The sequence below is a fragment of the Bombina bombina genome, chromosome 7 (genome assembly GCF_027579735.1).
Source record: "Bombina bombina isolate aBomBom1 chromosome 7, aBomBom1.pri, whole genome shotgun sequence".
NCBI classification, from domain to species: Eukaryota; Metazoa; Chordata; class Amphibia; order Anura; family Bombinatoridae; genus Bombina; species Bombina bombina.
Window position 1 is genome coordinate 492687018 of NC_069505.1, and position 13231 is coordinate 492700248.

The following is a 13231-nucleotide window of genomic DNA, read 5'->3' on the forward strand; positions in this document are numbered from 1 at the left end:
TCCAAACTCCAAATTTATTCTGAAATTCAAATTATTTAATTAATATTTTCCCCACCTGTAAGTCACAATCTTCTCTGCCTGTGTCTTTGGTTTGTTTTTTTGTGTTTGAACTTCTCAAATCCGGAATTCCAAAGACACAGGCAGAGAAGATTGTGACTTACAGGTGGGGAAAAAACAAAATTTAGGCTTACCTGATAAATTTCTTTATTTCCGGATATGGAGAGTCCACGACCTCATTCAATTACTAGTGGGAATATCACTCCTGGCCAGCAGGAGGAGGCAAAGAGCACCAAAGCAGAGCTGTTAAGTATCACTTCCCTTACCCATAACCCCCAGTCATTTGACCGAAGGGAAATGGAAAATGAATAACACAAAGGTGTAGAGATGCCTGAGGTTTAGTAAAAAATAACTGTCTTAATAAAGGGTGGGGTCGTGGACTCTCCATATCCGGAAAGAAAGAAATTGATCAGGTAAGCATAATTTTTTTTTTTCCTGAGATATGGATAGTCCACACAGTCATTTAATTACTAGTGGGAACCAATACCCAAGCTAGAGGACACAGAATGAACAGAGAGGGAGAACAAGACAGGCAGACCTAAACAGAAGGCACCACCGCTTGAAGAACCTTTCTTCCAAAAGAAGCCTCAGCCGAAGAAGAGGAGACAGCCCTAGTGGAATGACCTGTAATTCTCTCAGGAGGCTGCTGTCCAGCAGTTTCATAAGCAAAATGAATCATACTTCTCAACCAGAGGGAAAGAGAAGTAGAAGTAGCCTTCTGACCCTTATGCTTTCCTGAGAAACAAACAGGGCAAAAGACTGGTGAAAATCCTTAGTCGCCTGTAGGTAGAATTTTAGAGCTCGCACAAGATCCAAGTTGTGCAACAGACGTTCTTTATGAGAAGGAGGATTGGGAAAGAGAGAAGGAACAACAATTTCCTGATTAATATTTCTATCTGAAACCACTTTAGGAAGAAACCCCAATTTAGTATGAGGAACCGCCTCATTTGCATGAAAGATAAGGTAAGGCGAATCACACTGCAAAGCCGAGAGTTCCAAAACTCTCCGAGCAGAAGAGATAGCAATAAGAAACAAAACCTTCCAAGACAGCAACTTAATATCTATGGAATGCATTAGCTCAAACGGAGCCTGCTGCATAACTTTAAGAACAAGATTAAGGCTCCAAGGAGGAGCAACAGGTTGAAACACAGGCCTGATTCTGACCAGGGCCTGTGTAACAAAATAGATAATGCAGAAATCTGACCTTTCAGAGAACTGACTAACAACCCTTTCTCCAGCCCTTCCTGGAGAAAAGACAAAATTCTAGGAATCCTGACCCTACTCCAAGAGTAGCCCTTAGATTCACACCAATAAAGGTATTTACGCGATACCTTATCGTAAATGTTTTGAGTAACAGGGTTGCAAGAATGGATCATAGTCTCAATGACCGACTCAGAAAATCCACGCTTAGACAGAACTAAGCATTCAATCTCCAAGCAGTCAGCTTCAGAGAAAAGAGATTTGGATGGAGGAATTTACCCTGAGTTAGAAAGTCTTTCCTCAGAGGAAACCTCCAATGCGGCCGAGATGACATCTTCACTAGGTCTGCATACCAGATCCTGCGAGGCCACGCAGGAGCTATTAAAATTACTGATGCTCTCTCTTGTTTGATATGAGCAATAACTTGTAGAAGGAACGCCAACAGAGAAAACAGGAATGCTAGACCGAAATTCCAAGGAACCGCAAGAGCATCTATCAGAGCGGCCTGAGGATCTCTTGACCTTGAACCGTACCTTGGAAGCTTGGCGTTCTGCCGAGACACCATCAGCTCCAACTCCGGTACCCCCCATTTGAGGGTTAACCTTGAGAACACATCTGGATGGAGAGCCCACTCCCCGGGATGAAATGTCTGTCTGCTCAGGAAATCCGCTTCCCAGTTGTCCACTCTAGGAATGTGGATGGCAGATAGACCACAATTGGGAGCTTCCGTCCACTGAATAATCCATGCCACCTCCTTCATGGCTAAGGAACTCCCGAGTTCCTCCCTGGTGGTTGATGTAAGCCACTAAGGTGATGTTGTAAACCAGGCTAAAGACAATTGAGGCCAAGCCATCAGAACATTGTAAATCGCTCTCAACGCCAAGATGTTTATGAGGGGAAAGCACCCCACATCAGTGATTTAATCAAGTTTATAGACTAGTAATGTAATCATCATTTGCTTTGATACAATGTATCACATAGGGACACATACAAACACGCTAAAACTCAAAGGTTCCGTATTGTGACCAACCATAACAAACATGTTGTCAAACACACTGCTGCAGATACGAAAATCATTTAGATCACATTGTTTTTATAAATAATAACGGCATCATTGGTTACAGTTGATGGCCGGTGGTTATAATTGACGGCTGGTGTGTTTGCTATTATGTCTTTGGAGTAGCATGTTTTAGAATAATCCTTTTATATTATATTTATTTTGATCCACATTTGTGAATGCAGTAATATAATGTATACATAAGTGAATAGCAGATTTAAAGTTACACAGGTGTGACCACTTTTTACTAATGTGACAAAGGGTGCTCTGATTGGTGTTCACACTAATTGTAGGGGGAGGGTTAATGCATATTTTGTTGGAGGTAGCTTAGCCCTAAATAAGGGTAATATTATTATCATGTTTTTATGCCTGATGAAAAGGTGGATACCGTGAAACGCATTGCATAGATTCTCTTGTGCACATTTTTAGCATGAGCTGTTTTTAACTTGTTTTTTTATTGTATTATTAAACAAATTTTTTAAAAGTGATATAATAACTATCATTGCTGTGTGCATATTTCACTACGCTACCTTGGGAGGTTATTGGTACAGCCCCCCTTGTACCTTGTTGGCCGCTATCCTTGGGAGAGTTACAACACTTGTGTACAGCCATAGTTCTGGGGGTGGCTGCATCGCTGGGTCCAGTACACTGCCTTGGTTCAGCTAGCTGGTCTGCTGCAAAAACCAGCCTGCTTCTATTGGCACAAGTGGGTGCCTATACACCATGTGAGTACCCTGTGTCTTTTGATGTTCTTATACCCAGTTGGTGATTGATTCACACATACGGCACCTCTTTCCTTGTCTTTGTTTTATCCAGAACTGCCTATTCTTTACAGTGAAGTCAGAGTGCTGCCCTATATATATATATATATATATATATATATATATCCATTTATGAGAGTCTACATATCCATATAGGATACTCTGTCACGTTATAGCGCCTCCTATAGGGATTGTTGACCCCCTTGTTTTCCTCCCGAGTCCATAGTCCCTGCGCCTTTAACGAGTCTCAGACTGCTCCCCAGCCTAGCAGGCTGGCGTCCGTGGTCAAAATCACCTAGGAAGGTCTCCGGAAGCATGTGCCCTGAGACAGATGGTCCTGAGAAAACCACCACGGGAGAGAGTCTCTTGTCGACTGATCTATATCTATCCTCTGAGACAGATCCAAATGGTCTCCGTTCCATTGTTTGAGCATGCCTAATTGCAGAGCTCTCAAATGGAATCAAGCAAAGGGAATGATGTCCATGGAAGCGACCATCAGACCAATTACCTCCATACATTGAGCCACTGATGGCCGAGCAGTACACTGAAGAGAGAGGCAAGAGGAGAGAATTTTGGATTTTCTGACCTCCATCAGAAAAATGTACATAGATAAAAAATCTATTATGGTCCCTAAGAAAACCACCCTTGTAGCTGGAACAAGGGAACTCTTTTCCAGATTCACTTTCCAACTGTAGGAACGTAGAAAAGACAACAAGATCTCTGTATGAGAGTTTGCTTGTTGAAAAGATGGCCTCTGAACCAATATGTTGTCCAGGTACGGCGCCACTGCAATTCCCCAAGACCTGATCACTGCCAAGAGAGCCCCTAGAACCTTTTGAGAAAATTCTGGGAGCTGTGGCAAGTCTAAACGGAAGAGCGACAAACTGAAAGTGTTTGTCTAGAAAGGCAAATCTCAGGAATTTGTGATGATCCCTGTGGATGGCAACATGAAGATACGCGTCCTTCAGGTCTATGGTCGCCATGAACTGACCCTCTTGGACCAAAGGAAGAATGGAACGAATGGTTTCCATTTTGAAGGACGGTACCCTGAGAAACTTGCTGACGCACTTTAGGTCTAAAATGGGTCAAAAAGTTCCCTCTTTTTTGGGAACTACAAACGGATTTAAATAGAATCCTAGACCCTGTTCCCTTACTGGAACTGGAACAATCACTCCCAGGGAGGAAAGGTCCTGAACGCAGTTCAAGAATGCCTCTCTTTTTTTTTTTTACCTGGTCTGCAGATAATCTTTAGAGGTGGAATCTGCCCCTGAGAGGGAAAGTTTTGAATTCTATTTTGTAACCCTGAGATACTATGTCCACAGCCCAAGGATGTGGGACATCGTGTCTCCACGCGTGACAAAACAGGGAAAGTCTGCCCCCCACTTGATCCGATCCCGGACCAGGGGCCGACCCTTAATGCTGACTTAGACTCAGCTGAGAGTTTCTTTAATTGCTTCCACTTATTCCAAGACTGATTGGGCTTCCAAGACGACTTGGACTGCTCTTGCTTGGAAGAGGGAGAGGAAGACTTTTGAGCTTTGATGTTACAAAAGGAACGAAAATTACTTTAAGGTCCTTTGAGTCTGTTCTTCTTGTCTTGCGGTAAAAAAGACCCTTTTCCACCCGTAATATCATAAATTATTTCTTCAAGACCAAGTTTGAAAAAGGTCTTACCCTTGTAAGGAAGCACCAGAAGCTTGGACTTAGAAGTAACATCAGCTGACCAACATTTTAGCCACAATACCCTACGGGCTAGGACAGAGAAGCCAGACATCTTGGCTCCCAGTCTAATAACTTGCATGTTGGCATCAGAAATAAAGGAATTGGCTAGTTTGAGAGCCTTAATCCTATCTTGGATCTCCTCCAACGGAGTCTCTACTAAAATTGATTCAGACAAGGCGTTGCACCAATAAGATGCCGCACTTGCTACTGTGGAAATACAAAATGCAGGTTCTCATTGAAGACCTTGATGAACATACATCTTCAAATAAGCTTCCAGCTTTTTGTCCATGGGATCATTAAAGGAGCAGCGATCCTCTATAGGGATTGTAGTTTTCTTAGGCAGAGTAGAAAAAGCCCCTTCTACTTTAGGCACTGTGCGCCAAGAATCTTTAATGGGGTCAGCAACAGGAAACATCTTTTTAAATACAGGAGACGGGGAGAAAGGAATCCCTGGCTTCTCCGATTCCTGAGAAATAATCTCCATCACACGGTCTGGGACAGGAAAAACTTCCACAGAGGAAGGAACATCATAGTATTTATTAAGTTGACTAGACTTCTTAGGGTTAACGACAGAAGTATCAGAGTTGTCCAAAGTAGCTAATACCTCCTTTTAACAGTACACAAAGGTGTTCAAGCTTAAATCTAAAGTTTACTTCTTCAGTATCAGCTGAAGGAATAATACTGTCCGAATCTGAGATTTCACCCTCAGAAGCTACTGACGTATCCTCCTGATCAGACTTATGAGGGAGGGCAACCTGCGTAGCAGTAGAGGGAACAGAAACCTTACTATGTGACTGTCTGTCTAATTCTTTGAGGAGAAAGTTGTGGCATTGCCTGAACAGCAGCATCCTGAGAGACATTGGGCTCAGAGGGCAACCATTTATCTTTAAATTGAAGTGTTGTAGATAAGTATGCAGCACAGAATTGCATAGGCAAAACAATTTGTGCCTCAAGGCATAACAAGCATTTCTCAAAAGACACAGAATCTTGGTCCATGTCCATAATACTAAATAAAAAATTCCCCAAATTGTAGAATTTGTTTTAAATACACTGTCACTAATACTAATACCACAGCCGCTTAACTTTATGCAAAAATTAATTAAAATAATAAACCAATCACGCTCCCCTACACCTCAGACAGGCTGAGGTGCCTTACTGTAACACTTATACACAATTTGGCTGCCAGAAGTCCTTAAAACGATCATGTAGTAGATTGACACTACTAGATTGAAATTCAATGACTCCGCTCCGTGAATATCTGACAGCAGAGAAAAGTCACATGACCGGAGCTTAATTTACACAAACGCTCAAGCAGTCTGTCAGTTAGCCTGTTCTAGCTAACAAGCAAGAAAACAAACTGCCAAAATTTAAGTTTATACATAAATCCCTGTATAAAACATAAGCCACACACATACTAATAAAGTATTTCAACAAAATTAGCCCAAAGAGGAAAAACGTCCCAATAAAGGGACGATTAACCCCTAGTCTCAACATTCATAATGTGTCTGCCCACTGCCAAAGAAAATCCTGTATAAAGGATTTTAAAAATGTCCCCATCAACTGCATATGACATATTCTTCTGAAGTGCAAGTCTCCAAGACCTAGAAGACAAAAGCACTTATCTGCAGTCTAGATGTCCGGCAGGAAGACAGCTCACAATGCGTGAAAGGACACATACTCCTTACAGAGACCTGTAGAAAAAGAAAGAACAGAGTAACCAACTCTGGCTTTCTGTACCATGGGAAGCAGTGTGTTCGGAAACAAAGCAAGGACTACCTCACAACTTCCAAACTGCTTTAAAGCCACCACTACTCTGCTGAAAAGATTTACATGGACTCAGCTAAACCCAAATCCTTGCTTGCAGGGAAAAGTACCCGAAAAAGGAATTCATTTCTTCAGAAACCAAACTTCACCTCCTCCATTGACAGAGGCAAAGAGAATGACTGGGGATTATGGGTAGGGGAGTGACACTTAACGGCTTTGCTGTGGTGCTCTTTGCCTCCTCCTGCTGGCCAGGAGTGATATTCCCACTAGTAATTGAATGACGTTGTGGACGCTCCATATCTTAGGAAAGAAATATAATTAAATAGTTTGGATTTTAGAATAAATATTGGATTTTGGAATTCAGGGTTTGGGGAGTTCAGTAAGTGGCCATTGTGTTATGGATAATAACTTTGTTGAAACTGAGGTAGCCATTTTTGTTATGGATGACTGGTGTACCATAGTGGTCATCTTGGTCTTGGTTATTATAATTTTTTTGTACTAAATCAAAGGTGATTGTAAATGCTTTAATACTATCCAGTTTAGAAATATAAAAATGGATCTAAATACATTTCTGCACATTTTACATGTATGTGTTATATTTCAGTTTCCCCATTTAGTCTATGCTGCTGTGGCATCTTCTGCTCCTGTTAGAGCTGAACTGGACTTTACAGATTATAACAAGGTATCATCATTTATTTTTTATATTTTTACATAAACCATTAAAGCGTGTTTATATCACATATAAAAACAGTGTTCTCCACAGAAAATGTTGCCAGTTGGGTGGCATAATGAAATTGGCAAGAGGCATTGTGACGTTCTGCTACCCAAAGCACAAATTAATTGCATAATTTAACATAAATATATTTAATGATCATTTGTGCAATAAAAATTTAACATTTTTAAATTAATATTAGCTAATTTTAGCTTAATATTGGCTAAAATTTTAGCAGGGTGGTCAGTAAAATCAGCCGGGGGGGGGGGGTTCACCCGCTAAAAAAGTCCTGGGGGGAACACTGAATCTATCGGACCGATTTATCAAGCTGTCAATGCAGCTGTTTCTGCGTGTGCCTTCAGGCTAGCAGGAAACATAAGTTAAAGGGACATTATACACTCTTTTTTTCTTTGCATAAATGTTTTGTAGATGATCTATTTATATAGCCCATAAAGTTTTTTTGGTTTTTTTAAATGTATAATTTTGCTTATTTTTAAATAACATTGCTCTGATTTTCAGACTCCTAACCAAGCCCCGAAGTTTTATGAGAATACCGTCAGCTACCTTTTCCATCTTGCTCCTGTTTATGTAAAGGGTCTTTTCATATGCAAAAGAAGGGGGAGGGGGGAGTGTCTTGCAATGGGCTTTCCGGCTACCTATTCAATGGAGCTAAACTGAGAGCTTCTAAGTAAGTTTTTAAACAGTTTTATACTGGATTTTTATAACCGTATCTGTGCATCGTATTCTTTATAGTAGTGTCTATTACATGCAGTTATATGAAAAACAGAATTTATGTTTACCTGATAAATTACTTTCTCCAACGGTGTGTCCGGTCCACGGCGTCATCCTTACTTGTGGGGATATTCTCTTCCCCAACAGGAAATGGCAAAGAGCCCAGCAAAGCTGGTCACATGATCCCTCCTAGGCTCCGCCTACCCCAGTCATTCGACCGACGTTAAGGAGGAATATTTGCATAGGAGAAACCATATGTTACCGTGGTGACTGTAGTTAAAGAAAATAAATTATCAGACCTGATTAAAAAAACCAGGGCGGGCCGTGGACCGGACACACCGTTGGAGAAAGTAATTTATCAGGTAAACATAAATTCTGTTTTCTCCAACATAGGTGTGTCCGGTCCACGGCGTCATCCTTACTTGTGGGAACCAATACCAAAGCTTTAGGACACGGATGAAGGGAGGGAGCAAATCAGGTCACCTAAATGGAAGGCACCACGGCTTGCAAAACCTTTCTCCCAAAAATAGCCTCAGAAGAAGCAAAAGTATCAAATTTGTAAAATTTAGAAAAAGTGTGCAGTGAAGACCAAGTCGCTGCCTTACATATCTGATCAACAGAAGCCTCGTTCTTGAAGGCCCATGTGGAAGCCACAGCCCTAGTGGAGTGAGCTGTGATTCTTTCAGGAGGCTGCCGTCCGGCAGTCTCATAAGCCAATCGGATAATGCTTTTAATCCAGAAGGAGAGAGAGGTAGAAGTTGCTTTTTGACCTCTCCGTTTACCAGAATAAACAACAAACAAAGACAAAGTTTGTCTGAAAACCTTAGTAGCTGCTAAGTAAAATTTGAGAGCACGAACTACATCCAAGTTGTGCAACAAACGTTCCTTCTTTGAAACTGGATTTGGAAGAAAACCAGGTTTAGTACGCAAAACCACCTTATCTGCATGGAACACCAGATAAGGAGAAGAACACTGCAGAGCAGATAATTCTGAAACTCTTCTAGCAGAAAAAATTGCAACCAAAAACAAAACTTTCCAAGATAATAACTTAATATCAACGGAATGTAAGGGTTCAAACGGAACCCCCTGAAGAACTGAAAGAACTAGGTTGAGACTCCAAGGAGGAGTCAAAATTTTGTAAACAGGCTTGATTCTAACCAGAGCCTGAACAAAGGCTAGAACATCTGGCACAGCTGCCAGCTTTTTGTGAAGTAACACAGACAAGGCAGAAATCTGTCCCATCAAGGAACTTGCAGATAATCCTTTTTCCAATCCTTCTCGAAGGAAGGATAGACTCTTAGGAATCTTAACCTTGTCCCAAGGGAATCCTGCAGATTCACACCAACAGATATACCAAATTATGTGGTAATTTTCTGGTTACAGGCTTTCAGGCCTGAACAAGAGTATTAATAACAGAATCTGAGAACCCTCGCTTTGATAAGATCAAGCGTTCAATCTCCAAGCAGTCAGCTGGAGTGGGTCGAACGGACCTAGAACAAGAAGGTCTCGTCTCAAAGGTAGCTTCCATGGTGGAGCCGATGACATATTCACCAGATCTGCATACCAAGTCCTGCGTGGCCACGCAGGAGCTATCAAAATCACCGACGCCCTCTCCTGATTGATCCTGGCTACCAGCCTGGGGATGAGAGGAAACGGCGGGAACACATAAGCTAGTTTGAAGGTCCAAGGTGCTACTAGTGCATCCACTAGAGCCGCCTTGGGATCCCTGGATCTGTACCCGTAGAAGGAACTCTGAAGTTCTGACGAGAGGCCATCAGATCCATGTCTGGAATGCCCCACGGTTGAGTGACTTGGGCAAAGATTTCCGGATGGAGTTCCCACTTCCGCTTCCCAATTTTCCACTCCTGGGATGTGGATAGCAGACAGGTGGCAGGAGTGAGACTCCGCCCATAGAATGATTTCGGTCACTTCTTCCATCGCTAGGGAACTCCTTGTTCCCCCCTGATGGTTGATGTATGAACTTGGCCCTCGCTAGCTGAGGCCAAGCTTTGAGAGCATTGAATATCGCTCTCAGTTCCAGAATATTTATCGGTAGAAGAGATTCTACCCGAGACCAAAGACCCTGAGCTTTCAGGGATCCCCAGACCGCGCCCCAGCCCATCAGACTGGCGTCGGTCGTGACAATGACCCACTCTGGTCTGCGGAAGGTCATCCCTTGTGACAGGTTGTCCAGGGACAGCCACCAACGGAATGAGTCTCTGGTCCTCTGATTTACTTGTATCTTCGGAGACAAGTCTGAATAGTCCCCATTCCACTGACTGAGCAGGAACAGTTGTAATGGTCTTAGATGAATGCGCACAAAAGGAACTATGTCCATCGCCGCTACCATCAAACCTATCACTTCCATGCACTGCGCTATGGAAGGAAGAGGAACGGAATGAAGTATCCGACAAGAGTCTAGAAGTTTTGTTTTTCTGGCTTCTATCAGAAAAATCCTCATTTCTAAGGAGTCTATTATAGTTCCCAAGAAGGGAACCCTCGTTGACGGAGATAGAGAACTCTTTTCCACGTTCACTTTCCATCCGTGAGATCTGAGAAAGGCCAGGACAATGTCCGTGTGAGCCTTTACTTGAGGAAGGGACGACGCTCGAATCAGAATGTCGTCCAAGTAAGGTACTACAGCAATGCCCCTTGGTCTTAGCACCGCCAGAAGGGACCCTAGTACCTATGAGAAAATCCTAGGAGCAGTGGCTAATCCGAAAGAAAACGCCACGAACTGGAAATGCTTGTCCAGGAATTCAACCTTAGGAACCGATGATGTTCCTTGTGGATAGGAATATGTAGATACGCATCCTTGAAATCCACCTTGGTCATGAATTGACCTTCCTGGATGGAAGGAAGAAGTGTTCGAATGGTTTCCATCTTGAACGATGGAACCTTGAGAAACTTGTTCAAGATCTTGAGATCTAAGATTGGTCTGAACGTTCCCTCTTTTTTGGGAACTATGAACAGATTGGAGTAGAACCCCATCCCTTGTTCTCCTAATGGAACAGGATGAATCACTCCCATTTTTAGCAGGTCTTCTACCCAATGTAAGAATGCCTGTCTTCTTATGTGGTCTGAAGACAACTGAGACCTGTGGAACCTCCCCCTTGGAGGAAGCCCCTTGAACTCCAGAGAATAACCTTGGGAGACTATTTCTAGCGCCCAAGGGTCCAGAACATCTCTTGCCCCAGCCTGAGCGAAGAGAGAGAGTCTGCCCCCCACCAGATCCGGTCCCGGATCGGGGGCCCGCATTTCATGCTGTCTTGGTAGCAGTGGCAGGTTTCCTGGCCTGCTTTCCTTTGTTCCAGCCTTGCATAGGTCTCCAGGCTGGATTGGCTTGAGAAGTATTACCTTCCTGCTTAGTCGTAGCCCTTGGGGCTGATCCGTTTCTGCGAAAGGGACGAAACTTAGGTTTATTTTTGGTCTTGAAAAGACCTATCCTGAGGAAGGGCGTGGCCCTTGCCCCCAGTGATATCAGAGATAATCTCTTTCAAGTCAGGGCCAAAGAGTGTTTTCCCCTTGAAAGGAATGTCAAGCAATTTGTTCTTGGAAGACGCATCCGCTGCCCAAGATTTTAACCAAAGCGCTCTGCGCCACAATAGCAAACCCAGAATTTTTTCGCCGCTAACCTAGCCAATTGCAAGGTGGCGTCTAGGGTGAAAGAATTAGCCAATTTAAGAGCACGAATTCTGTCCATAATCTCCTCATAAGAAGAAGAATTACTAATAATCGCCTTTCCTAGCTCATCAAACTAGAAACACGCGGCTGCAGTGACAGGGACAATGCATGCAATTGGTTGTAGAAGGGAACCTTGCTGAACAAACATCTTTAGCAGACCTTCTAATTTTTTATCCATAGGATCTTGGAAAGCACAACTATCTTCTATGGGTATAGTGGCGCGCTTGTGTAGAGTAGAAACCGCCCCCTCGACCTTGGGGACTGTCTGCCATCAGTCCTTTCTGGTGTCGACTATAGGAAAACAATTTTATAAATATGGGGGGAGGTACTAAAGGTATACCGGGCCTGTCCCATTCTGTACTAACAATGTACGCCACCCGCTTGGATATAGGAAAAGCTTCGGGGGGCCCCGGGGCCTCTAAGAACTTTTCCATTTTACATAGTGGTTCTGGAATGACCAGATAATCACAATCATCCAAATTGGATAACACCTCCTTAAGCAGAGCGCGGAGATGTTCCAACTTAAATTTAAAAGTAATCACATCAGGTTCAGCTTGTTGAGAAATGTTTCCTGAATCTGAAATTTCTCCCTCAGACAAAACCTCCCTGGCCCCCTCAGACTGGTGTAGGGGCCCTTCAGAAACCATATCATCAGCGTTCTCATGCTCTACAGAATTTTCTAAAACAGAGCAGTCGCGCTTTCACTGATAAGTGGGCATATTGGCTAAAATGTTTTTGATAGAATTATCCATTACAGCCGTTAAATGTTGCATAGTAAGGAGTATTGGCGCACTAGATGTACTAGGGGCCTCCTGTATGGGCAAGACTGGTGTAGACGAAGGAGGGGATGATGCAGTACCATGCTTACTCCCCTCACTTGAGGAATCATCTTGGGCATCATTTTTACTAAATTTTTTATGACATAAAATACATATAGCTAAATGAGAAGGAACCTTGGTTTCCCCACAGTCAGAACACAATCTATCTGGTAGTTCAGACATGTTAAACAGGCATAAACTTGATAACAAAGCACAAAAAACGTTTTAAAATAAAACCGTTACTGTCACTTTAAATTTTAAACTAAACACACTTTATTACTGCAATTGCGAAAAAGTATGAAGGAATTGTTCAAAATTCACCAAAATTTCACCACAGTGTCTTAAAGCCTTAAAAGTATTGCACACCAAATTTGGAAGCTTTAACCCTTAAAATAACGGAACCGGAGCCGTTTTTACATTTAACCCCTTTACAGTCCCTGGAATCTGCTTTGCTGAGACCCAACCAAGCCCAAAGGGGAATACAATACCAAATGATGCCTTCAGAAAGACCTTTCTATGTATCAGAGCTCCACACACATGCAGCTGCATGCCATGCTGTCCTCAAAAACAAGTGCGCCATACCGGCGCGAAAATGAGGCTCTGACTATGATTAGGGAAAGCCCCTAAAGAATAAGGTGTCAAAAACAGTGCCTGCCGATATAATCATATCAAAATACCCAGAATAAATGATTCCTCAAGGCTAAATATGTGTTAATAATGAATC

General features: G+C 42.7%; 1 protein-coding gene across 1 annotated transcript in view; it reads left to right on the forward strand.

Moving 5' to 3' along the window:
• PRSS16 (serine protease 16) overlaps positions 1-13231 on the forward strand; it is a 76945-nt gene that overhangs the window by 55535 nt on the left and 8179 nt on the right. The window contains exon 6 of the mRNA XM_053721636.1: positions 7166-7243. Coding sequence (XP_053577611.1) covers positions 7166-7243 — 78 coding nt within the window. The remainder of the gene's footprint in view (positions 1-7165; positions 7244-13231) is intronic.